The 27,806-nt window shown below is 42.1% G+C and overlaps 1 protein-coding gene across 10 annotated transcripts in view; it reads right to left on the reverse strand.

Moving 5' to 3' along the window:
* Positions 1–27,806, reverse strand: part of ENTPD1 (ectonucleoside triphosphate diphosphohydrolase 1) — a 154,884-nt gene that overhangs the window by 37,674 nt on the left and 89,404 nt on the right. For all 10 annotated transcript variants that reach the window (XM_089314656.1, XM_051824019.3, XM_070057495.2 and 7 more), the window contains exons 3-7: positions 26,466–26,583; positions 22,614–22,764; positions 15,705–15,864; positions 14,795–15,034; positions 12,231–12,491 (exon numbers count right to left, since the gene is read on the reverse strand). In XM_089314656.1, coding sequence (XP_089170782.1) covers positions 12,231–12,491; positions 14,795–15,034; positions 15,705–15,864; positions 22,614–22,764; positions 26,466–26,583 — 930 coding nt within the window. The remainder of the gene's footprint in view (positions 1–12,230; positions 12,492–14,794; positions 15,035–15,704; positions 15,865–22,613; positions 22,765–26,465; positions 26,584–27,806) is intronic.

The following is a 27,806-nucleotide window of genomic DNA, read 5'->3' on the forward strand; positions in this document are numbered from 1 at the left end:
CAACAAAGGATTAATATCCTGAATATATCAGCAACTTAAAAAGCTCAACAACAACAACAAACCCTAACCAATCCAGTTGAGAAAGGGGCAAAGAACTTTAATAGAAAATTGTCAAAAGAAGAAATACAAATGGCCAACAAAAATATGAAAAAATGCTTACTACCCCAGGCATCAGGGAAATGCAAATCAAAACCACAATTAGATATCACCTCACCCCTGTGAGAATGGCTAAAATCCAAAACACAAAGAGTAAACAATGCTGGTGAGGATGTGGACAAAGGGGAACATTTATATACTATTGATGGGAATGTAAATTAGTACAGCCACTGTGGAAAAGAAGTGTGGAGATTTCTTTAAAAACTAGAAATAGACTTGCCATATGATCCAGCAATCCCACTACAGGATATATACCCAAAGACCTGAACACAAAGTTTGAAAGAGATACCTAGGCCGGCGCCGCGGCTCACTAGGCTAATCCTCCGCCTTGCGGCGCCAACACACCGGGTTCTAGTCCCGGTCAGGGCGCCGGATTCTGTCCCAGTTGCCCCTCTTCCAGGCCAGCTCTCTGGGCTCTGCACCCCATGGGAGACCAGGAGAAGCGCCTGGCTCCTGCCATCGGATCAGCGCAGTGCACCGGCCGCAGCGCGCCGGCTGCGGCGGCCATTGGAGGGTGAACCAACGGCAAATGGAAGACCTTTCTCTCAGTCTCTCTCTCTCACTGTCCACTCTGCCTGTCAAAAAAAAAAAAAAAGAGAGAGAGAGAGATACCTGCACCACCAGGTTTATAGTAAATATCCAAAATAACAAAAATTTAGAATCAACCAACGTGTCCATCATCATATGAATGGAATAAAGAAAATACATTGTATATATATATATGTATATATACCCAAATATGCATGTATAGACATATGTGTATACATATATGTATGTATACATGTATATATACAACGGAATATTATTCAGCTATAAAAAATTAACATTTTACCATTTGCATAAAAATGGACACAACTGGAAGAAATCATGTTGAGTGAAATAAGGCAAACCCAGAAAGACAAATACTGCATTTTCTCCCTTATATGTGGGAGCTAAAATTAAAAGAAGAAAGAAAAAAGAAATGTCTGTGTGTATCAGTATTGCTGCAAATACATAAAACTTTGTTTTATATTTTTGTGAAACCAATGGTTAAGAATGTTATATCTATGGGGCTGGCGCTGTGGCACAGTAAATTAATCCTCTGCCTGCAGCCTTGGCATCCCATATGGGCGCCGGTTCTAGTCCTGGCTGATCCTCTTCCAATCCAGCTCTCTGCTATGGCCTGGGAAAGCAGTGGAAGACGGCCCAAGTCCTTGGGCCCCTGCACCCACATGGGAGACCTGGAAGAAGCTCCTGGCACCTGGCACCTGGCTCCTGGCTCCTGACTTCGGATCGGTGCAGCTCTGGCCATTGCGGCCATTTGGGGAGTGAACCAATGGAAGGAAAAGCTTTCTCTCTCTCTTCCTCTCACTGCTGTAACTCTGTCTCAAATAAATAAATAAATAATCTTTTTAAGAAAAAAAAAAAAGAATGTTATATCTTGGGGCCAGGTATCATGTAAAGCTGCTGCCTGCAATGCTGGCATCCATAGGGCCAACAGTTTGAGATCCAGCTGCTCCACTTCTGATCCAGCTCTCTGCTATGGCCTGGGAAAGCAGTAGAAGATGGCCCAAGTCCTTGGGACCCTGAACCCACATGGGAAGACCTAGAGGAAGCTCCTGGCCCTTCGCTTCGGATTGGCACAACGCTGGCCGTTGAGGCCAACTAGGGAGTGAACCAGCGGATGGAAGATCTCTCTCTCTGCCTCTCCCCTCTGTGTAACTCTTTCAAGTAAATAAATAAATATTTTTAAAAAATGTTATATATCTTGAGGCCAGAACAATGGCTCACTTGGTTAATCCTCCGCCTGTGGCACCAGCATCCCATATGGGCGCCAGATTCTAGTCCCAGTTGCTCCTCTTCCAGTCCAGCTCTCTGCTGTGGCCCGGGAAGACAGTGGAGGGTGGCCTGGGAAGACAGTGGAGGATGGCCCAAGTTCTTGGGCCTCTGCACCCGCATGGGAGACAGGGAAGAAGCACCTGGCTCCTGGCTTCAGATCAGCACAGCGCCAGCCGCGGCGGCCACTGGGGAGTGAACCAACGGAAGGAAGACCTTTCTGTCTCTCTCTCTCTCACTGTCTGTAACTCTACCTGTCAAATAAATAAATAATTATAAAAAAAGAATGTTATATGTTAAAAATATATGTTATGGCCGGCACTGCGGCTCACTAGGCTAATCCTCCACCTGTGGCGCCAGCACCCTGGGTTCTAGTCCCGGTCGGGGCACCGGATTCTGTCCCAGTTGCCCCTCTTCCAGGCCAGCTCTCTGCTGTGGCCAGGGAGTGCAGTGGAGGATGGCCCAAGTGCTTGGGCCCTGCACCCTCATGGGAGACCAGGAGAAGCACCTGGCTCCTGGCTTCAGATTAGCGCGTTGCGCTGCTGCAGCGCATCGGCCGCAGCGGCCATTGTGGGGGTAAACCAACGGAAAAAGGAAGACCTTTCTCTCTCTCTCTCTCTCTCTCACTGTCTACTCTGCCTGTCAAAAAAAAAAAAAAAGAATATATCTTATGGTTAAGAATGTTTAATGATCTGTGATTAAAACTATATGGGTGAAATGGTAACTTTCCCATTCAATTATTGTTTATAGCCACATCTATATTCCCACTAAACTAGGGTCTTTTTGCTTTTTCCTTGTTAAGCTTCTTATTTAGTTAAGTATTAAGCCTTTTTAATGTAATATAAATTTAAAATTTATCAAAAACTAAAAAAAAAAAGGTGTAAAGAGGATGAGAGGGAAGGAAAAAGGGAATATCATCATGTTCTTAGATTTGTATCTATAAATCATATTGAATCTTAAAAATAAAAAGACATGAAATAAAATCATTTTTCAAAGATCCAATTAAAAAGTATTGATAATACTTTGAAATATAAATCAAATGAAGCATTTGTAGTCACAGAAGGAACAGATATTATCTTTTTCAAATAAAGATATTGCTCTAAACTAATGATGCAGCATGGTCCCACTCCCTTCCCATTCTATCTTGATAACTCATTCCAACTTTTTTATCTAACATGGTATTTCTGCTTATATTACTAAGTACTCCTGGCAGGAAGCACTTTAGAAGGGTCTGTGTCAATTTCGAGGTCATCTGTCTCACATATGTGTGTCTACTTTAAGTAATTCTAGGTGGACTTGACCAGTGACATCTGTGAGAGTATTCATTCCCAACCACTTCCCTGCTTGGCTCATAGTTTGACTTGCTTTTTTTAAAAAATATTTATTTATTTATTTATTTGAGAGGTAGAGTTACAGACAGTGAGATGAAGAGACAGAGAGAAAGGCCTTCCATCCGCTGGTTCACTCCTCAAATAGCCACAACAGTCAGAGCGGGGTCGATCCAAAGCCAGGAGCCTGGAGCTACTTCTGGGCCTCCCAAGTGGGTGCATGGGCCCAGAGACTTGGGCCATTTTCGACTGCTTTCCTAAAGCCACAGCAGAGAGCTGGATTGGAAGAGGAGCAGCCAGGACTAGAACTGGTACCGATAGGGGATTCTGGCACTGGGAGGATTAACCTACTGCACCACAGCACCAGACCCCATGGTTTGACTTTAATCTCTGGTTTCCATTTTCTTTTTGGTCTAGGTTAAGCATTTTAAGGCTCTTAACTTGGAATCCATAGGTCCATCTCAGAGGATTCTAATTTATTTTAAAATGCAGAAGCCGGCGCTGTGGTGCAGCGGGTTAAAGCCCCAGCCTGCAGTGCCAGCATCCCATATTGGTGCCAGTTCGAGTCCCAGTTGCTCCACTTCCTATCCAGCTCTCTGCTTTGGCCTGAGAAAGCAGTGGAAGATGGCCCAAGTCCTTGGGCCCCTGTACCCACATGGGAGACCCAGAAGAAGCTACTGGCTCCTGGCTTCAGATCAGCTCAGCTCTGGCGGATGCAGTCACTTGGGGAGTGAACCAGTGAATGAAAGACTCTCTCTCTCTCTCGTTCTCTCTCTCTGTCTCTGGCCCTACCTCTCTATGTAACTCTGTCTTTCAAATAAATAAAATAAATCTTTAAAAAATAATAAAATGCAATAAAAATTTTCTATATACCTTCATATGTTCATTTTTCTGCCTAGAAAATTCTTAGCTTTCATCTACTCTCTTTTTTTTTTTTTTTTTTTTGGAAAGGCAGAGTGGACAGTGAGAGAGAGAGAGACAGAGAGAAAGGTCTTCCTTTGCCGTTGGTTCACCCTCCAATGGCAGCCGGCGCATCGCGCAGAACCAAAGCCAGGAGCCAGGTGCTTCTCCTGGTCTCCCATGCGGGTGCAGGGCCCAAGGATTTGGGCCATCCTCCACTGCACTCCCTGGCCACAGCAGAGAGCTGGCCTGGAAGAGGGGCAACCGGGACAGAATCCAGCGCCCCGACCGGGACTAGAACCTGGTGTGCCGGCGCAGCAAGGAGGAGGATTAGCCTAGTGAGCCGCGGCACCAGCCTCATCTGATTCTCAAAAGAGTCCTATGATCCACTGAAGGGTTAAGAATGACTGGTCTGTTGAAGATACCATACTAAGTGAAACAAACAATCCACAAAAATGCAAATATTATTTGATTCCACTTGGTATTTGGAATACTGAGATTCATTCACAAAGTAGTATAACAGTACCAGTGGCTGGAGGGAAGGAAGAGTGAGAAGGTTAAGTTTTGCTCAATGGATACAGAGTTTCAATTTGAGAAGATGAAAAAGTTCTGAAGATGGGTGGTAGAAATGGTCGCACAGCAGTGTGCACATACATAATGCCACAGAACTATACATTTAAAAATAATTTTGAAGTAGTTAAAATGGTAAATTTTACATTATGTATATTTTGCCACCAAAAAGAAAAAGACAACAAAATCTAAATATTTTGCTACTAGTTCCTGCCTTGGCTGGATTGGTGATGATTTAGACTCTTCTCTCAAAATAATGTCAACGAGGGGCCGGCATTGTGTAGTAGTGAGTGGGTAAAGCTGCCACCTGCAGTGCCAGCATCCCATATGGACACCAGATCAAATCCCATTTGCTTGACTTTTGATCCAGCTTCCTGCAAATGAGCTGGGAAAGGTAGTAGAAGATAAGCCAAGTGCTTGGGCCCCTGCACCCACGTGGTAGACCTAGAAGAAGCTGCTGGCTCCTGGCTTCAGCCTGACTCTGCTCTGGCTATTGTGGCTACCTGAGGAGTAAACTAGCAGATGGAAGATCTCTCTCTATATATATATGTAACTTAGACTTTCAAGTAAATAAATAGGGTCTTCTAATTATTACAAATACCTAAATCAAATTTAAACCAATTTTTTAAAACCCATTTCCATATATATATATATATATATATATATTTCACATAAGTTTTCTATGATAGTCATGTTACTTTTATATTCCCTCCATCTATTCCCTCCCCCGCCAAAATATGGAAATACACCATGTCCCATGTCTTGGTAATCACAATACAGATAAAGTCTTAGAATTCAAGGCCAAGTTCTGCTGGCTGAGCTGACAATGTGTTTTTTTGTTTCTTAGATAATTGTGTTCTAGAGTAATGTCACCTATTTTTCTTTAATTGCTCCAGGGGCCAGTTCATTCATATTTACATTCATTTATTTTTTCATTCCATCTGCTTTCCAACCTTCATTGAAAGTCTTCCATGTGACAGGGCCTAAGTTGTAGTTTTCCTTTCTGTACATGTTCTTCAAAACTCCACCAAATATTGTGCTATTAGTCTCTAAAATCTCTGGAAAATGTCTATTTTATAGTGAAATACTTCTCATCCAACACGAAGTGGAATTCAACTGAGAAAAATAAGGTGTTGATTGGATAGGATAGGGTGTAGGGTATTTTTTCTTTGACTACATGAAGAAGAAATCTTAACTTTGTTTAAAATGCTTCCATTTTTAATCCCAAGGGGGGAAAAAAAAAAGAAGCCATCACCTCCTTTTAATATCCAGGAAGACTCATTGCTAAAAGTCAAAACAGTTCAAGGTTATATCACCAGGCTTCTTCTTGTGGCTGTGGTAGACAACTCAAAAAGTCTTTTTTTAAAAAAATCTTTTTTTTTTTTTTTTTTTTTTTGACAGGCAGAGTTAGACAGTGAAAGAGAGAGAAAGGTCTTCCTTCCGTTGGTTCACTCCCCAAATGGCCACTACGGCTGGCACGCTGTGTCAATCCGAAGCCAGGAGCCAGGTGCTTCCTCCTGGTCTCCAATGTGGGTGCAGGACCCAAGGACTTGGGCCATCCTCCACTGCCTTCCCGGGCCATAGCAGAGAGCTGGACTGGAAGCGGGGGGGCAACCGGGACAGAACCCAGCACCCCAACCAGGACTAGAACCCAGGGTATATATGCTTTATCATAGTGTTCTAGGCGCCACAGGCAGAGAATTAGCCAAGTGAGCTGTGGCACTGGCCTAAAAAAATCTTCTTGATTCTACTCTTAGACTAGGGCTTTGGGGACAGTATTCAGAAGGTATTCTTTTGCCAGAATTGATGCAAAGCCAATTCTTAAGGGAAATGCTAACTTAGCTCTAAGACTTCCTGAGTCTTTTATTTTTTAAAAGATTTTATTTCATTTATTTGAGAGATAGAGTTACAGACAGTGAGAAGAGACAATGAGAAAGGTCTTCCGTCCGTTGGTTCATTCCAGGTGGCTGCAATGGCTGGAGCTGCGCCAATCCAAAGCCAGGAGCCAGGAGCTTTTTCCGAGTCTCCCATGTGGGTGCAGGGGCCCAAGGAATTGGGCCGTATTCTGCTGCCTTCCCAGGCCACAGCAGAGAGCTAGACTGGAAGAGGAGCAGCTGAGACTAGAACTAGGGCCCATATGGGATTCCAGCGCCACAGGCGGAGGATTAACCTACTGCGCCATGGCGCCAGCCCCCCTGAGTCTTTTAGATACAGATGAGATGTCCTACCACTGAGGTCAAAATCTATGATCAGCTCCTTAATTTCCATATAATAAATTAATCTTGGCCGGCACTGCGGCTCACTAGGCTAATCCTCCGCCTTGCAGTGCCGGCACACCGGGTTCTAGTCCCAGTTGGGGCGCCGGATTCTGTCCTGGTTGCCTCTCTTCCAGGCCAGCTCTCTGCTGTGGCCTGGGAATGCAGTGGAGGATGGCCCAAGTGCTTGGGCCCTGCACCCCATGGGAGACCAGGATAAGTACCTGGCTCCTGCCAGCAGATCAGCGCGGTGCACCGGCCGCGGCAGCCATTGGAGGGTGAACCAACGGCAAAGGAAGACCTTTCTCTCTGTCTCTCTCACTGTCTACTCTGCCTGTCAAAAACAATTAATCTTACTGTACTTCTTTACTTGATTGGTGTCTATAGCCTGTACGTTCTCATGTAAACAGCAACTCAGGATAGGAACAAGCCAGATTATCTTCAGAGGACACAACCTCTAATGGTCAGCTCCTCATCTTCTTTGGTAGCTTAAAGAATATTTATGGAAGGCAAGTTGGAGGATATAGGTCTCTCTCCCTTTTCAGCTACTTTGAATTATTTTCTTCCATCAATTTGTTTGTCAAAAACCTGTAACATCTCAAACCATTACAGAATTGCCAACGAGTTGGCTTCTTAATATGCCTTTTGGTTAAAATTGCTAAAGGTTGAGCATCCCTAATCTGAAAATTCAAAATCTGAAATGATCTAAAACCTGAAACTTCTGACATGTAAGTTTCAGAAAACATTTCAGATTTTGGATTTTGGGGCTAGGAATGCTCAACTGATAAAGTCTATACAAATATTTCAAAATCTGAAATACTTTTGGTCTCAAGTATTTTGGATAGAGAATGCAATTTAAAGAAATATGTCTTGTTTGTGAAGTATCTTTGGGATACAATTCTAGGAATAGCTCTGCTTTATCATAGTGTTCTAGGTAAAGAGGAGCAGAGAAAAAGTCAGAATATGTTACCACACTGCCCCCTACCATAGTTGGCAACCTGAAAACTTATTGTAGCAGAGCTGCTGGCCAGAACCAGTATCTGCCAAAAATAGTCTGCTGACCATATTTCCATAGTTAATTATAATGAGATTACCATGGATGACATCCCCAATCCCATGATGCACCTGACACCATGACACTTCTAAGACTTCTTAAGAAGCTCAGAAATCAGGCAGTCACCAAATTCTGAGAAATTTCTCGCTTTCCTGGAAAACTTTCAAAGCACCACCCCTTTTACCTCCTGATCACATAAAGGTATGGCCCCAAACCTTATGGACTGTACCTCCCTCCAGAGCATACCTGTACTCTGTCTTAAATATGTACTTTTACTTTGCTAATAAATCTGATTCTTCTACTAAATTTAAATATACCCCCTTGGAATCCCAACACTGGGATCTAATGTGCTAGATGAAATAAAAATTATGTAATCTAATTATGTCTTATTCTTCCCATTGGCTACTAGGAAGCTCAAACTTATATATACACATCGGTGTGAACACATATGCATTTATATATTTTAATGTTCAGAAATTCCAGTTTTGTATTGAATTTGGTTTTGCCCTTTCTTGTTTATATAGATGACATATTGTGAACTTAAAAATAATTCCTGGGCTGATATCATGGCATAGTGAGTAAAGCTGCCACCAGTGACACCAGCATCTCTATATAGGCACTTGTTTATGTCCCAGCTGCTCCATTTCTAACCCAGTTTCCTGCCAATGGCCTGGGTTAAGCAGTGAAAGATGGCCCCAAGTGGGAGACCCAGATTAAGCTCCTGGCTCCTGGCTTTGGCCTGGCCCAGCCCTGGCCATTGCAGCCATCTGGGAAATGAACCAGTGGATGGAAGGTCTCTCTCAGTTTCTCCCTCTCTCCCTGTAATTCTGACTATCAGATAAATAAATCAGTCTTTAAAAAATAATAAAAAGTTCTAAGTTACTTCAAAAATAATTCCCTGCAGATGTTTCCTGTTCTTTTTTGGTGTTTCTAATTTGCCTACAACATTGGATTCTGTCTAGCAACCAAGGTCAAAGTGTAGTGAAGCTGACAAGAGTATTAATGGTTTTAATACTATATGTACAAGCAAAGAATTAGATCATTAGTGCTGAATGCAATTGGGGCAAAAATTCCTTCCCCCATAAATTCTCTGTGGCTTGAGAACACCCAGCCTTACCGGTTTGGGAAATAATGGGAATGCAACTGGAATCTTGTGCTGCAAATGGTTATGATTCAAGATGTAGGATTTGGAACCTGAAGCATAAAGAAACTGCTGAAGTATGAACAGGTACAGGACAGTGCTGATCTTCAGGCTGTATCCAGAGAAGAAAGATCCTATTCGGAAGAAGGCAGAGAGCTCATCTAAGGACTGTCAAGCTAAAGTTCAGAAGACTGAAGGACAATTATCAGTGATGGACAAAAGGACCAAATAGAAAAGCTCCCAGGTGGATCTCAAGGCTCCTCCACTCTTTTCCAGCCCCTATCCTTCCCTACCTTGTTTGGAAGACTCACATTCAAAGGCAAGAAATTCCATCCTTCTAAAGAAGGGTTTGCTTAAGCTTAAAGGCTGGAATTGAGCCCTGTTCCCCAAGAAGCAAACCTTTCAGAGAATTTGAAAAGTCAACACACAGGTATTTTGAAGATGAGGGTATTTCAAAAAGTTCATGAAAAAGTATAATTAAAAGATGTTTATTTTGGTAGAAGAAAGTTTTAAAATGGATGCATAGTTTATTCATAAAACATATCCTTCATTACTTTTTAAAGTCGTTTTAACGACTGGCACCAAAATAAACTTTTCATTCCACTTTCAATGACTTTTCCTTCAAATTTCCTTGCTAGTGTTAGGTTTTAGGATTCCTTAGGACCAAAGGAGACAGAGACAATCAGCCAAAGAGGAAGAGGTTTTATTTAGGACAGACACACAACACAGTGGGGTCTGAAAGTGAATTTCAGCCTTCCTGGCAGTGGGCTGTGTCTCCTCTTAATCTTGTTGGGATAGGTCAGTGGCCATGCAGAGGGCACACTGACCCTGATAAGGTGGGTGGGGACAGGCAGAAAGGTCTGCTGGAGGAGTCATTTATTTATAATATATTGTCTTAGCAGTTTGAAATGTCCCAGGTTAGGGGCTTGTAGCCAAATGATGGGTGGGCAATAAAAATTCCACTGGTTTTTAGGTCAGTTTCATTGAGCTTGGATTAACTATTCATGTCTCAATGGCTTAACAGGTCCTAACAGCTAGCAAGCAGTACTAGAATGAAAAAGACCTTGGCTATCTCCAGCAACCCTGGCCTCTGCCTCCCTCTGTGGCACCCTCCTTCCCCTTCTAGGAACTTGACAGAAGGCAAGTGCCAGGCCCAAAAAGTCCGAGGTCAGTAGCCAGTGCCTGCTCAGCTACAGGCCATTCAAGCAAGGGTTTTATTTGTTCTGAATTGAAGTTTGGGGCCAACTAATAAGCAAATATTTCTCTTTCAGTCATTGTCCTACCATTTATTTCCTCCAGGAATCTGGAGGGAAAAGGAAGCTGTGGTCTGGTCCATGGTTAAAGTAAGCCAGGATCTACAACACTGCCAATTGTTGTGCCAGAGACCAAGGGAGTAAAGAGCTCACAATTCACAAGAATCCATGAATTAAATCTGGTCTGATAACTGTTGGGTCTGTGCCCTCTCCACAGTGACAGAGACTTTGCAAGAAACTCTCTTTCTGAGGTCCTTGAGGGGAATTTAACCTCATTCCATACATGCTGATCTATTTTCTGAAAAGGAAGGAAGACTGCAAAGGTAGACAAAAGTCCTTATTTCTTTGAACGATATCTTGAATAAATAATGGGCATAATGGGGATTTCAAAAAGTTCATGGAAAAAAGAATTAAAATGTTTATTTTGGTGCAAAAAATTTGGAATTGCATGCTTATGAGAGATCTTCAAAAAGTTAATTGAAATTTTTCATTATGAATAAACTATGTATGAATTTCAAAGCTTTTTTGATCTTTTAATTCTGTTTCATGAACTTTTGGAAATAGCCTTGTCTAGTGCTTAGTCAATAATTGGCACTTGCTACATCGACCAATTTTACAATATACTATTAAATTATGACTACAATAATGCTTGGTCTCCAGGTTTAAAATGTGAAATTTGAATAATAGGCAGATTTATTCAAATATTTTAATTTATCCTTGGGTACTTAAGAATAGAAAAAATTTGAAGCTGGGATTCAAAAAATCTCTAAGCTCTTCAAAATGAAATACAAATGGTGCTGTCCTTCACTGTTTTTCTGGATCTCCACTTCCTACCTGTCTTTTTTTTAATTTATTTTACTTATTTGAAAGACAGAGTTACAGAGAGAGGTAGAGACAGAGAGAGAGAGGTCTTCCATCCACTGGTTCACTCCCCAGATGGCTGCAACAGCCAGAGCAAGCCAGGAGCTTCCTCCGGGGCTCCCACCTGGGTGCAGGGGCCCAAGGACTTGGGCCATCCTCTACTGTTATCCCAGACCTTAGCAGGGGACTGGATAGGGAATGGAGCAGCAGGGACTAGAACTGGCACCTATATGAGATGCCGGTGCTTGAGGCCAGGGCTTTAACCCACTGCGCCACAGCGCCGGCCCCCCACATGTCTTTACAGAGGAAAACCCTCAGCTGAATCATCTGACTGCTACTTCTGCTTCTGACATTTGAGAAGCCACTTATGGCAGATGCCAAGGGGTGCCTATTCCAGAGCCATCCCCCGTCTTCCTTGCTTCCAGAATCTTGATTTTTGCCTAGGTAGAAGGAAACAGAAAGACTCCCCAGTGGATGAATAATAATTTGTCAAAACCAATCATATTAATCCATTTCTCTTTATCATAGGTTGGTTTGGAGGTGTGCATTTTACCAAGTTCTGGGCAACAGGATTTGAACAGATGTGTGTTAGCACTTCTGCACAATGGGAGAGAGATGCATGCAACATAAGCCTCTGAACTGCTTTCCTACGTTGGCTTTTCATGTGAAGATGACACTTGAAGCAGTGGCTACCACAGAAGCACCACGGGAAGATCAAGAAGCAAGTGGAGAAGCTGATCCCAAGTCATGACATTGTTGAGCCACAGAACTAACCCTTAATTATTTACCTGGACTTATTATTCTGTGCAAGGAAAAGAAATCCTATTATTTAAATCCTTTGTAGCCACATACTCTATAACTTGGAACCAAAATCATCCCTTTGTTTCATAAACTTACCCCAAAATGCCCTTGAAGTGATGGCAAGAAAACCCCATTGAAGGCACACTGAGAGTAAGGGCAGTTACTGGTATTGAAGAGCTCTTGGATACTTTCATGGCATCGTTGATAGTCTCCAACACCTTGAATTTGGAACTGATGGAATGGAAGTGTCTTCTCAAATCTCTTGGTACAGGGGGTCCTGTAAAGGTCACTTATGTTCACTACCCTTTCATATCCAGGGTGGAAGCACGGGTCTTTAAGGATTCCATTACTTGTATCCTAAATGGAAAAATCAATTGAAGGCATCACGTGTGAATGTTTGGGGTACAAAAGGAACAGTCTGACTTTAACAATGCATATGTATTTTATAACATCCCAGCACTTAGCCCTGACATCAATATGTCCATGCCCTGTCCTTTTCATCCGTGGGAATAAGTAAAAAAAAAAAAAAGAAGAAGAAGAGGAAAGAGGGAAGAGGGAAGAGGAAGAGGAGGAGGAGGAGGAGGAGGAAGAAGAAGAAAGAGGGAAGAGGAAGAAGAGGAGGAGGAAGAGGAGGAGGAAGAGGAGGAGGAAGAAGAGGAGGAGGAGGAGGAAGAAGAGGAGGAGGAGGAGGAAGAAGAGGAAGAGGAGGAGGAGGAAGAGGAAGAGGAGGAGGAGGAGGAGGAGGAAGAGGAGGAGGAAGAGGAGGAGGAGGAAGAGGAAGAAGAGGAAGAGGAGGAGGAAGAGGAAGAAGAGGAGGAGGAGGAGGAAGAGGAAGAAGAAGAGGAAGAGGAGGAAGAGGAAGAGGAAGAAGAAGAAGAGGAGGAGGAAGAGGAAGAAGAGGAAGAGGAAGAGGAAGAGGAAGAAGAAGAAGAAGAAGAAGAAGAAGAAGAAGAAGAAGAAGAAGGTGGTTTGTATAACAGGCACCAGAAGTAGTTTCAGATATAAATGTATTTGTCTATTTATAGACTGTCCATGTAGTGAAAACAGGGCCCAGAAATGCCATTAGTCTGGAATGTCCCTTGTGCTTAGTCCCGACCGCATAGATCAGAAGCAGATTCACAATGAAAACTTTTAAGACTCTCAAAATGTTGAGCCTGAGAGTAGTTTCCCAGTAGCCTTCATACAGTACCCTTCTCTACTCCTCAAGGAGAGAATCAGGAGCTCCAAGAGCTGGCAGGGCCCTTAGGTCATTTACGCCAGCAGTATCAAAATGTTTTGGTAGGGTTTTCTCTGGTATTTTTTTTATTTCTAAACTTTGGATTAACATGTAATACTTGTACTTTTTTAAGGGATACATGAAACATTTCAGTAATTATTCATAGCTTAAACTGACCATACCAGGCAATCAGCCCTTCCATTTCCTTATCTTTTCTTTGTATAGAGATACCTGCACTCTATGTACATTTTAGCACCATTTACAATAGCCAAGATATGGAATGAAGCTGGGTTTCCATCACTGGATGAATGCATAAAGAAAATGTGATAGATATAGATATATACATATATATATATATAATGGAATATTTTTCTGCCTTAAAAAGGATAATATCTGGACATTTTCAGCAAAATGAATGGAACTGGAGATCATATGTTAAGTGAAATAAGTCAGACATAGCCAAATATCACATGGCCTCTTTTATATTTCTGTGTGAACGTGTGTGTATGTGTGTGTGTATACGGATAAACATTTGATCTAAATGTAAAAGATTACTAGAGGCCAGGCAGGGAGCGAGGGAGGGGATAAGAGAGATTGGATAATGGATGCCAAAACACAGTACGGTGGAAGTAACGGGTTCTGGTATTTTGCAGTACAGCAGGGTGACTATGGCTCATCGTGACATATTATATTCTGTGTCAAAGTGGTTTTTTATACAACTACAAGAGAAGAAAAGGGTTTGCTGTGGTAAGAAGCTTGGTGGAGCTTTGAGGTTCAGTGGGCATCTCTCTGTAGCCCCCACTCGTGGTTGTCAGAACCAGAGGGTGCCTTGGAAGAGCAAAGAATTGGTTGTCTTTTCAGTAGCGATGGATGTAACACCCTCACTCTGTTTGTCAGGGTGTGCCTAGTACTTGCATGACATTCAGAATGTTTAACTTTTCTTGCCTTCAAAAAATGCAGAAAGCATCTGGGGACAAGATTTCAAGTGTTGATAAATTCTGTTTACTTTCTGAAGTGCTTTTTTTTGTCAATCCTATTCTCCAGGTCAAATCTAACAATCTGTTTCCTGTAATGTGTAGGAAAGAGAAATTAAAAAGTAGTCTAGACAGGTTTATAAATTGCAGTGTTCTGCCTTCCTCCCTCTCCAATAGTACTCCAGCATGTAACTTCCATTATCAACTTCACAGGGGTGAGAAATTAATTCTTAAGAGAGGCTCTGAGTGGTGTCCTTGGAGATAGTACAGTAAACAAACAAAGGAGGGGAAGTGTTTGGATGGAATCATTGACAGGGGTCGACCAGATGTATGATAGTCTGCCTGAAAAGATTTGGAAAGTACAATAACCAACTTCAGACCAATTACTGAATTATAAAGAGAAAACAACAGGATGTGGGGGCTGGAAGCCCAGATGTGGGAAGGGCAGGGCTGGATTCAGTTATACTTGCCTCAATGTCCTTGGCCAGTTTCTGCAAGAGTGCTTGATCCTTCCCATAGCACAAGAAGCTGTGTGTGTATACGTTGTAGTCCCTGCCATAGAGGCGAAATTGCAAAGAGTTGTCTGGGGACTCAATAGTTTCATTACTTGGGGGCACAAAAGTGATTTGTGTAGAGGCTCCCCCAAGGTCCAGAGCTCCATAGGTTTGTTTCTCTTCTTCATGTGAGACCAGACCATACCAACTTGATTTCTGAAAGAGAGGACAGTCACCAGCACAAGAAGCCTCTTGGCATCCTGCTTTCAACACTATTTCTTGGACTCAGGAACTTCCTAAGGCAAAGAAGCAGGGGCAGAAAGGTGAGACAAAGCTCACTGGAGGTTTCTGAGTCTGCATCAAATTAACAGGAAGAAAAGAGAGGCTTCAAAGAGAGCTCAGATGGCAGCAGCACAGTAGAATAGCAGATATGTCCAGTAGTATCACAGGGCATCTCAATTCAACTCTCCACTCACCTGCTCACTAACTGTGAGACCCTGGATAGAATAAGTGCCCTCTTTCAATATCATTTGGGACTCTAATCTAGAGATAATAAGAAAGCTTCATACTATTGTTCTGAGGATGAAGTCAAACAGCACAGGAAAAGTGCTTAGCACAGCACAAGACATACAGAACTAGGCAAATATTAGCAACTCTGAATAACAGAATTTTACTTTCCTCTATATCCCCTTAAAGTACAAATACGGCTTCTTATCCGCCAATAGTAGATGTTCTCATAAGAGAATTATGCCTCTAGAGAATCTTACAAAAGTGGGAGTACATTCTTTCACTCATTCATTCTAGCTAGTGGCACAAGCACTGCCTGTGGTAAGCAATGGCCATGTTCTACAAAAAGCCACTTCCAAGGGTGCTGTGAGTTATTCACCTGAGGGAAATTTCCCATAAGATAGTTGATGGTAATCCAGCCATAGGCACCTTCCTCTTGGCCAGTGATGATCCGGGCACCCTGGAAGTCAAAGGGGTACTCGTCGAGGGTCTTCGACACCATATCCAGGATCTTGTCTGCCACTGTTTCACTTTCATCCCTACACAAAGGAAGAGCTGAAGCTATCATTTTTGTTTCAGTAATTCTACCTTCCCACTTCAGCTAGGACTTCCGCTCAGTGTTCCTAGGAAGTAAACACTGGAATAAGCAGAGAGATGGGGCTCCCTAAATATGACTGTCAGAGGAACCCTCCTTTGGGATGAGACAAGACCAATCTTTTAACTCACTCCTCTCTCTCTCAGAAACCAAATCTTTCTGATCCTTGTATAGGTTGGTCTTATTAAAATGCCATTTTCATTCTACTGTTTTCTGGCTCAAAAAGTTGATAACAGTTCATAAAATTACTATGGTGGTAGTGGTAGCCAGCATTGTTTTATCACAACACCTAGTGCTGATGTGTGCTATATTAGTCATTACTGGTGGCTCCCACATGACTATACAGTTCTGCTGAGGTTTCAACTAGGGCTCTGGTAGAAATAAGGTAGAAAATGACCTCAGGCAAGTACCCAACTTCCTCTTCTGCCAGACTCAGGAAATCCTTATATTTTTCCCTGGTTCTTGGGTCAGCTTGAGGCCTTGAGGTCTAAAGAAAGAGTCTTTCCGGGTTGTCATAATAAAGATGGAATGAATTGCCTCCAAGATCGAGGCTATGCAATACTGAGGGCTTCGGAGTGACAGGATGCTACTTCCAACTTGGATTAGAGCCCTGTAATCTCTTGTCCTAATGGCTTCCTACTGTATGCCTAGCTGTTATCCCTAGCCTTCCTCACTTTGATTCATCTTCTCTACCAGTGTCACCTGTTGTGTAACAAACTTTGATGGCTTCCCCACTATCTCCAAGATTGCCCCCAAAATTCCTAGCATGGGCCATTGTGATCTGGACCCAGCCTTCTCAGAATCCCACATAGAACTCCAGCTCTACCACTTACTAGGAATGTGACTTCAGGTGAGTTAACAACATTTGTAAGCCACAGCCTTTTTCTCTGGTTAATGACAGTTAATAATTCTTATTTCATAGAGTTGTTGTGATGGTTAAACAACTGCCTAGCACAGTGCTAAGTTCACAGCAAGGGCTCAATAACTATGAGCTGCTATGATTGTTACAACTTTTTTAAGAAAGATTTATTTATTTGAGCCGGCGCCATGGCTCAATAGGCTAATCCTCCACCTTGCGGCGCCGGCACACCGGGTTCTAGTCCCGGTCGGGGCCCCGGATTCTGTCCCGGTTGCCCCTCTTCCAGGCCAGCTCTCTGCTATGGCCAGGGAGTGCAGTGGAGGATGGCCCAGGTGCTTGGGCCCTGCACCCCATGGGAGACCAGGAAAAGCACCTGGATCCTGGCTCCTGCCATCGGATCAGCGCAGTGCGCCGGCTGCAGCGGCGGCCATTGGAGGGTGAACCAACGGCAAAGGAAGACCTTTCTCTCTCTGTCTCTCTCTCTCACTGTCCACTCTGCCTATCAAAAAACAATAAAAAAAAAAAGAAAGATTTATTTATTTGAAAGACAGAGTTACAGAGAGAGGTAGAGACAGAGAGAGAGGTCTTCCATCCGCTGGTTCACTCCCCAGTTGGCTGCAATGGCTGCAGCTGTGCCGATCTGAAGCCAGGAGCCAGGAGCCTCCTCCGGGTCTCCCACGTGGGTGCACGGGCCCAAAGACTTGGGTCATCATTTACTGCTTTCCCAGGCCATAGCAGAGAGCTGGATCAGAAGTGGAACAGCTGGGACTAGAACCAGCGCCCATATGGGATGCCGGCACTTCAGGCCAGTGCCTTAACCCTCTGCACCACAGCGCCCACCCCTATGGTTAGGATTTTATAACACACAGAACTGTGCAGAACTATTTACTTTCCTTTGAATACACCCTGATCTCTCATGTTTCCCCACCTTTGAACATTCATTAGAAATCAGGCTCCATGTAGCCAGGGACATCGTCTTGTTCAAAGCTGTCTCCCCAGCACTTAAAAGAGTCCCTGACACATAACAGGTGCTGAAAGAAGAGCTGGTTGCTGAACACATGCTGTCTTCTCGGCCTGTAGTGCCTTCCCCCAGCCTCCAACTTGTCCTCTGTGATTAAGCGCATGTATATTCCTCTCTGGTAAGTCTTCTAGGTCTGCTTTCATCTTACAAAGGGCCCAATGTGCTCCCATGGCAAGTCTGAACACTCCTCTATTAAAGAATTAATCTGAGGGCCTGGTTCAAGTTCTGGCTCCTCTGCTTCCAAGCTAGCTTTCTGCTAATGTGCACACTGAGAGGCAGTAGGTGATGGTTCAAGTGCTTGGGTTCTGGATATCCACAAGGGAGACCCAGACTGAATTTTAGACTTCTGGCTTCAGACTGGCCCAGCCCTAGATGTTGTAGGCATTTGGGGAATGAATCAGCGGATAGAAGATCACGTTCTCTCTCTCTTAATCTTCCTGCCTTTCAAATAAAATAAAAATAAATAAATAACAACTTAAAAAAAAAACTCATCACCTTGTATAGAAATTCTGATTTCCTTGAGGGCCAAGTCACCTAATTTTATATTCAAAGACAGAGTAAGCAGAACCAACCCTTAGGGCATTCTGGTCTGGCTGAAAAGTCCATGAGAGCATTTCAGGCATGGGAAGCCAAGACACTGTGGGTAAAAATGTCCTACATGAAGGACATCAGTGGTGAGACTCCAGTGGAAAGAAGGGGTCATCAAAGAAGGAAGTAGTTTTCTCTGAAAGGAGGAGACAATTCCCACTCTGCTTATGACCTTGTCTAAATACTGACAGAGTTCGTGGATTCAAAAGGCTTCCATAGCCTAGGCAGCTCATATCAAGAGCCTCGGGTGATCACTGACATCATACATAACAGTATTGTTAAATTAACAACAGGAGTCACTGTGCACTAACTTTCCATGTAGGACCTCTGTCCTCAAAGAGTTGTATTATAATTATGTCTAAGTGCTCACAAAAGATGTATCACTCTTGGGTGCTTCTTTAAATTTAATTAAGTTTATTTAGAAAAAAAAGAAGTGAAATTAACTTCAAGATGCAAAGACTTTGAACAACCCCTGTCTCCACTGCTGAAGAACAGTTTTTTTGTGTGCAAATTATTGAACACTTTACTTAGTATAGAGTTGGTCTTCTGTGTATAAAGTTAATCAAAAATGTATCTTAGTGGAGAATGGGACTGGGAATGGGAAAGTGAGGAGGAGGTGTGGGAGTTGGAGTGGGAGGGCAGGTATGGTGGGAAGAATCGCTATATTCCTAAAATTGTACTTATGAAATGCATGAAGTTCATATTCCTTAAATAAAAGGTTTCTTTGGGGGAAAAAAAAAACAAAGACAGAGTAAGGTACTCAACACACTGAATAAATGAAAGAGGAACAAAAGGACAAACGATGCACACAGGTGCCCATGAACATGTGCTAGTGGTGATTATTCGTCTTGAGATAACTCTTGAGTGACTTCTGGTGCTCCTCCTCTCAGAGGTTGATTGGCTAAATCTCTTGCCCCAAATTCCAGTGTACATAGTTTAGTCTTCTTCTGAGGCTCCCTCCCCATTGAATTCCTCATGGGATGATAGGCAAAAGGTCTTTTATTTTTACATTCTTAAAATCACCCCATTATACATACTAAAAGTTGGGGAATTTTACTTGCCTATTGAAATTTTCTTTCTTAGGTATGGACTTTGGGATTTTTAGAATTCGGTGTGTTACATAAATGAGACCAAGAGTCTGCTAATAATAATAGATAGAATTAAAAAGGAGAGAACGATCCAACATGGGAATCAGGCCTCACAGCATACTCATACAATGACAAACACCCTAAACAGCACGCTGGCCTCAAAATCAGCCCTTAAGACATTTGTATCTGGCTAAAAAGCCCATGAGAGCATTTCAGACATGGAAAACTGAGACATTGTGGCAAAAAATGACCTACATGAAGGATCTCTGTGAGTGAGATCCCGTTGTAAAGAATGGGCCATCAAAGAAGGAAGTACATTTCTCTGAAGGGAGGAGAGAAATTCCACTTTGCTTACAGCCTTGTCTTAATAAAGTCAGAGTTTGTGGACTCAAGAGGTTTCCAGCAAGACCCCTACCTTACACCTTACACAAAAATCCACTCAACATGGATTAAAGATCTAAATCTACGACCCGACACCATCAAATTATTAGAGAACATTGGAGAAACCCTGCAAGATATAGGCACAGGCAAAGACTTCTTGGAAAATACCCTAGTGGCACAGGCAGTCAAAGCCAAAATTAACAATTGGGATTGCGTCAAATTCAGAAGTTTCTGTACTGCAAAAGAAACAGTCAGGAAAGTGAAGAGGTAATCGACAGAATGGGGAAAATATTTGCAAACTATGCAACTGATAACAGATTAACAACCAGAATCTATGAAGAGATCAAGAAACTCCACATCAACAAAACAAACAACCCACTTAAGAGATGGCCAAGAACCTCAATAGACATTTTTCAAAACAGGAAATCCAAATGGCCAACAGGCACATGAAAAAATGTTCAAGATCACTAGCAATAAGGGAAATGCAAATCAAAACCACAATGAGGTTTCACCACACCCTGGTTAGAATGGCTCACATACAGAAATCTACCAACAACAGATGCTGGTGAGGATGTGGGGAAAAAGGGACACTAACCCACTGTTGGTGGGAATGCAAACTGGTCAAGCCACTATGCAAGTCAGTCTGGAGATTCCTCAGAAACCTGAATATAACCCTACCATACAACCCAGCCATCCCACTCCTTGGAATTTATCCAAAGGAAATTAAATTGGCAAACAAAAAAGCTTTCTGCACCTTAATGTTTATTGCAGCCCAATTCACAATAGCTAAGACCTGGAATCAACCCAAATGCCCATCAACAGTAGACTGGATAAAGAAATTATGGCACATGTACTCTACAGAATACTATACAGCAGTAAAAAAAAAAAAAAAAAAAAAAAAAAAAAAAAAAAAAAAACAAAAAACAATGACATCCGGTCATTTGCAACAAAATGGAGGAATCTGGAAAACATCATGCTGAGTGAAATAAGCCAGTCCCAAAGAGACAAATATCATATGTTCTCCCTGATCGGTGACAACTAACCGAGCACCAAAAAGGAAACCTGGTGAAGTTAAATGGACACTATGAGAAACAGTGACTTGATCAGCCCTTGTCCTGAGTGTTGATGAACAACTTAATACTTTAGCACTTTTAGTATTTTTTGTTGTTCTAATTAATACTAATTTTTAACTCTTTAATTAACATACAATTATTCTTAGGTGTTTAAACTTAACTGAAAAGTGACCTCTGTTAAATATAAGAGTGGGAATAAGAGAGGGAGGAGATGGACAATTTGGGACATGCTCAATCGGACTTGCCCCAAATGGCAGAGTTAGAAACGTGCCAGGGGATTCCAATTCAATCCCATCAAGGTGGCATGTACCAATGCCATCTCACTAGTCCAAGTGATCAGTTTCAGTTCACAATTGATCATAATGATAAGATTAAGAGTCAAAGGGATCACACAAACAAGACCAGTGTCTGCAAATACTAACTGATAGACTTAAAAAGGAGAGAACGATCCAACATGGGAAGCAGGATACACAGCAGACTCATAGAATGGCAGATGTCCTAAACAGCACTCTGGCCTCAGAATCAACCCTTAAGGCATTCAGATATGGCTGAAGAGCCCATGAGAATATTTTAGGCATGGCAAGCCAAGATACTCTGAAAAAAAAAAAAAAAAAAACTAAATGAAAGATCTCTGCGAGTGAGATCCCAGTGGAAAGAATGGGCCATCAAAGATGGAGGTACCTTTCTCTGAAGGGAGGAGAGAACTTCCACTTTGACTATGGTCTTGTCAAAATATGATCAGAGTTTGCAAACTCAAGGCTTCCAAAGCCTTAGCAACTCATGACAAGAGCCTAGGGTGATTACTGATGCCATAAACAAGAGTGTCAATTGTTAAGTTAACAACAGGAGTCACTGTGCACTTATTCCCCATGTAGGATCTCTGTCCTTAATGTGTTATACAATGTGAATTAATGCTATAACTTGTGCTCAAACATTATTTTATACTTTGTGTTTCTGTGTGGATCCAAACTGTTGAAATCTTTACTTAATATATACTAAACTGATCTTCTGTATATAAAGATAATTGAAAATGAATCTTGATGTGAATGGAATGGGAGGGAGAGCGGGAGATGGAGGGTTGCAAGTGGGAGGGAAGTTATGAGGGGGGGGGTGATCACTATAATCCAAAAGCTGTACTTTGGAAATTATATTTATTAAATAAAAGTTTAAAAAAAGAGGCTTCCATAGCTTTGGCAGGTCATGACAAGAGCTTCGGGTGATCACTGACGTCATAAATATGAGTGTCAACTGTTAAATCAACAACAGGCGTCACTGTGCACTTGCTCCTCATGTAGGATCTCTGTCCTCAATGTGCTGTACTAGAACTAATGGTAAAACTAGTCTTCAAGCAGTACTAATACTTTGTGGGTCTGTGTGGGTGCAAACTGTGGAAATCTCTACTTAGTACAGAGCTGATCTTCTGTATATAAAGAGAATTACAAAGGAAAGTTAATGAAGAATGGGATGGGAGAGGGAGTAGGAGGTGCGATAATTTGGGGGTGGGAAGGTGGATATGGGGGGAAGAACCTCTATAATCCAGAAGTTGTACTTATGAAATTTATATTTATTAAATAAAATCTTTCTATAAAAAAAGAATTTGGTGTGTTAGGGAAGAATGGTCCTTGTGTATCGTTTCAGAGGCCCTAGCACTGCCAGGCCTCCTTGTGTCTACATGCTGCTGACCTGAGCAACCGCATGCCTGCTGTAGCTCCCAGGTAAACAGGTGTCTCTTGGTGCTGGGAGATTGGAACCACTTCCCTGGATCTTTCCATGCATGCAGCCAGGTAAGTTTTTATTTCATCTACTTTCTGGGCATATTTTGAGATTCCAAGACCTAGGGAAAGAGGTAGAAGATGGTGACAATCTTTAAAAAAAAAAGAAAATACCTTGACAATATTGAAACAAAATACGTTTTCCGAGATAACACAAGAAAACAATTTCTTGATGTGATGTATATTAGGCTTGTTGGACTTAGAGGGTAACTCATCGGACCTGGCCTTGGTAAAACTTGATTTCCTAACATCAGGCTGGTCAGGATTACATAGCTATTTAGTGGCAGGTGTTCTATCTTTTCAGTCTGTTTGATGTTCAATAACTTTGCCACTGGATGGCGCAATTTCATATTCAATTGCATAATTTCACAGGCGGCATCTTCAGAAAGTTTATGGAAAATGTGTATTACGAAAAAACTCATAGAAAGCTACTATACTACTATGGAAGCATTAGCTGCTTGTGAAGTTTCTTAACAAAGTTCTAATTAAGAACAAAAGTTCCTAGATGACCTAAAATGACATTTAGAACAAAAAAATAAGCACCAGACACATTAACTTACTGAAAAGACAGAACACCTACCACTAAACAGCTATGTAATCCCGACCAGTACCCTAAAACTTCTGAGGTGTAGTTTCTTTGTTAAAAAGAAAGCAAAATCCATGTTCCCCCAGTGAATGTTCCACTCCAACATTGTTCTTCCTAGTAAAACTGTTTTTCCAGTTTTAGAGCAAAACTAACTGTTGCTATGGAGAGGATTGGAGCCAAGATTCCTTAAGTTTTTTGAGTTCAACACTCAACAGTTTCATCTCACATTTAAATAAATATCACACCATCAGTGTTTCATAGCAAGTATTTCCTTAAAGAAAATTATTCAAGTAAGTTATCCAGATACTTCACAGGTTTTCAGACAGCCTGTTTCCTGAACCAAAATTAGAAAATGAACTCCTAAGTAATCAACTCACTGTTTCAATTCAGAAAATCTGCCTTTAAGTATTTGATTAACTAGAGACTTCTCCCTTTTGAAAGGAGAATATAGTGCATTTGTTAAGCCAAACACTCATGGGATGAGTCTCAGAAGAAAGCCATCTGTAGGATTAAAAAAAAATTTTTTAAACAGAAGGCAGTGAATTAAATTTGAGGGGTATGATGGAATTCCAAAAAGTTCATGGAAAAATGAAATTAACGATGATGTGAATTTTCCATGAGTATTTTTAAGCCCCCTTGCAAAATCAGTAAAATGAGGGATTCAGACTTTAAGAAATATTAGAGGGTAGGTGTTTGGCATAGTGGTTAGATCAGTACTTCATATCTGAATGCCTGAGTTCTAAACCTGGCTCCAATCTTAATTCCAGCTTCCTGCAAATGCACACCCTGGGAGACAGCAGGTGATGACTCAAGTAGTTGGATCTCTGCCACCCACATAGGAAGCCCAGATTGAGGTCCTGACTCCTGGATTTAGCCTGGCCCACTCCTGGCAATTCTGGGCACTTGGGGAGTGAACCAGTGGATGGGAGATCCGTCTCTGTCTCTCTGCCTTTCATTTAAATCAAATAAATAAATAAATGTTAGAATATTGTCTCAGTATTAATGGGGTCAAAGTCTCAAGATATTAGGCTACTGGGTAGAATGCCTTGCTCTCTTTAAAACATTTACTCTCTACTATTTGATCAACAAACTACAAAAATCAGCGGACTCAACAGGCCCTTGAATTGGAAGTCAATTATCTTCTGGGACCTTGGTTGCCTTTTTGAATAAAAATAAAAAGTGGGTTCCTAGATTAAAAAGGCCAAAAGAGGAGCAGCATTTAGTCTAGAGTTTAGATACCTGTGTTAGGACCACCTCTCTGGTGCAGCAGGTTAAATCACTGACTGCAGTGCCAGCATCCCATCTGGGTGCTGCTTCGAATCCTGGATGCTTGACTCTCAGTCCCAGCTCCCTGCTAATGTGCCTGAGAAAACAGTGGAAAATGGCACAAATCCCTGGGCCCCTGCCACCCACGGGAGACCCTGGCTTTGGCATGGTCTAGCCCGGCTGTTTGGCTATTTGGGAAGTAAACAAGTGGATAGAAGATCGCTCTTTGTGTGTTTCTCCTTCTCTCTAACTCTGACTTTCAAATAAATAAATAAATCTTGAACTGTGTCCTAAGCCTGAGCACCTAAGTTTGATTCCTAGTGCTGATTTCTGACTCTAGCTTCTCACCAATACACATCTTTGAAAGAAGAGTGATGGCTAAATAATTTGGTTTCTGCCACCCAAATGAGGGACTTGGATTGCATTCCCAGCTTCTGGCTCTAGCCCTGGCCTAGCCCCCAGCATTTAAAGAGTAAATCAACAGATAGGAGCTCTATCTGCCTGTTTGTCTCTCTCTCTCTCTCTCTCTCTCAGCCTCTCAAATCAAAAAAAAAAAAAAAAAAAAAAAAAAAGGACCATGAGAGATAAAGGTCAAAGAGATTATGGTACAATGTGGTGACGTCTGGAGGGACAACGGTCAACAATTCTAAGTTGCACTGTGACCTTGAAAGAAAACTAATGAGAAAAGAAATGTGTAATATAGTGCTTCAGGGTAGCAAAAGGCCGGAGTGCAGTCAGGAGATCTAGACTGTTGTCTGGGTTCTTTGCTACTTGAAGAGCACTAATTCTCCAGGTTTTTGTTTCCTTCTTGGCAAAACAAGAATTAAATGGTCCACAGGGTTTTTTACCCGTCCCCAATAGTCTACAATTTGTTCTTTCCTGCCTATACAGAGGTTAAAGACCTTCAAAAGGTTCTTTCATGTTGCAGATCAGAGTGGAAAGATTAAGAGCGAAGAGATACCCTGGACCAACCAAGGTAACATCACTTGAACACCTGTTAGAAATGCATTCTCAAGCCTCACCTCAGATATGCAGGCTCAGAAATCCTGGGGGGGTTAGGCACAGCATATGTGCATTAACCCCCTCCAAGTAGTTCTGACAGTGTCACATTGGAGAACTACTGGCTGGTACATGAGTTTGCAGTCAGGTATACTTTGCTTGGAATCCCAGTCCCATAATTTACTAGCTCAAGTTATCCAAATAAGTGCTACAATCTCTATCAATCTTGGTGTCCTCATTGTTTAAAAACTAGGAATGATACGGGTGGCATTGTGGTGCAGCAGGTCAAGCTGCCATTTGCAACATCAGCATCCCATACTGGAGTTCCAGTTTGAGTCCTGGCTGCTCTGCAGCCAATGCAGACCCCTGCTAATATGCCTGGGAAAGCAGCAGAAGATGGCCCAAGTAATGGGGCCCCTGCCACCCACATGCGGGACCTGGTTGGATCTGAGCATCTTCAGGGCTCTTGGCTTCAGTCCCAGCCCTTGTAGCCATTTGCAAAATGAACCTATAGGCAGAGATGTCTTTCTCTCTCTACTACTCTCACTCTATCTTTCAAATAAATAAAAATAAATTTTTTAAAAAAGAACAATAATGCGCATCTCAAAAGGAGATGTGAGAATTAAATAAAATTACAAAGTTCAGTTCATAGTTCATGATATACAGAAGTGTCCTGGTAATGGAAGCTACTATGACTAAGTTATTTTAAATTTGCTTATTCTACAAGGGATTACTCATTCAGGATTGATTTCAACATCATTTTCTGTAATATTAACAAAACAACAACAGCTCCACCATTCTTCACTTGGCTTCTTACACTTGAGCCTCTTTTTCCTCTTGTGTTCTGCTTGCCACAAACCTCTCATGTTCTTGTGCCCCAAATGCCTCCCCTTCTCTTTTTCTCCATCTTACCTTTCACCTTGCATTCTTCTAGCTGATGCACCACTCCTGTGTCATTCTCCTTTTCGGCTGGCCACTTATATATGTACAGACTTGTGTGGGAAGAGCCTGCGTCCAGCACGATTCCATACTGAGAGCAAAACAAGTAAAAAATGTATCAGTGCAGCATCGTTCTCCCTTACATTCAGCTTCCGACAGGAAGGAGACAGGGACAGTTCTCAGAAACGAGAGCGGAAAGTATTTTAATTTGAGGGGGAACCTGGGCAGAGATGAGTAGAGTTACCCTAGTCACAAGAGCTACCAGGATGTCAATTTCTGTAAACCACTCTCTTAATATTTACTTAGAAATACTCAGGCCTCACCCAGGGTGGGGTCTAAGCAGCAGTATTATTTGGAAGCTTGCTGGATGATTCTAATATACAGCCAGGATCCAGAGTCACATGCTCAAGTAGGTAAGACAACATGGAAGGAATAGAAAGCCATTAATCCAGTAGATCCTAAACTTGTCTACACACTGGAATCATGCGGGAGCTCCAATGGCCATGATTCCTGTGTCCAACCCCTAGATATTGTAATTTAACTGGTCTGGTATGTAGCCTGGGCTTTGGAATTTTTATAAGATCCCATGTGATTCTGATGCACAAATTTGGGAACCACCGGGTTAACTCACTGAGGGTCACACAGACATAATAAATATCTTCTTCTAATTTTAGCTCAGTAAATGTGGAGCTTATTTTAAAGAGACACAGAAAATACTAAGCCCACTTGGTTTTAAGTTATGAATAGAACTATAAAATTGTAATAAATGCACTAAAAATGTACCCAAACTTCATGTTTTAGCTCTGCAAAGGAGGAACAAAGAAAGAGAAAAATAGAAGAGAGAGAGAGAGAGAGAGAGAGAGAGAAAGAAAGATAGATGCAAGATGCATGCAAGGAGAAGGGAAAAAAAACGCATGAGAAAGTGGTGATCAGAGGAGAAAGAGAGGCTAGAGCAGCTTGTCCTACTCCCGAGCACATGACACGTCCCAGGCAGAGGCTGAAGGAAGCATTTTATGTGACTTACCTGACTTACCTCTCAGAACAGTTCTGTAAATTAGCTCTTATTTTAATCCATTAAATATAGTACAAAGTACAAAGAGGTTAAGTAATTTATTGAAGATACACGGTGAATGAGTAACAGAGCCTAGATCTGAATCACTCAAATGGGTCTTTTTAAGAACATTAAATAAGGGATAACTACAGAGCAGCAGGAAAATCTTTGTATATATTAATGAATTTTTGCATCTGTGCCAATCCGTATAATCAGTGCCAAGAACAAGACACATGGCGCCCTCTAGCACCCAGAAGGCTTTC

Source organism: Oryctolagus cuniculus, chromosome 15, assembly GCF_051225735.1.
Source record: "Oryctolagus cuniculus isolate XC-2025 breed Fujian yellow rabbit chromosome 15, ASM5122573v1, whole genome shotgun sequence".
Lineage (NCBI taxonomy): Eukaryota > Metazoa > Chordata > Mammalia > Lagomorpha > Leporidae > Oryctolagus > Oryctolagus cuniculus.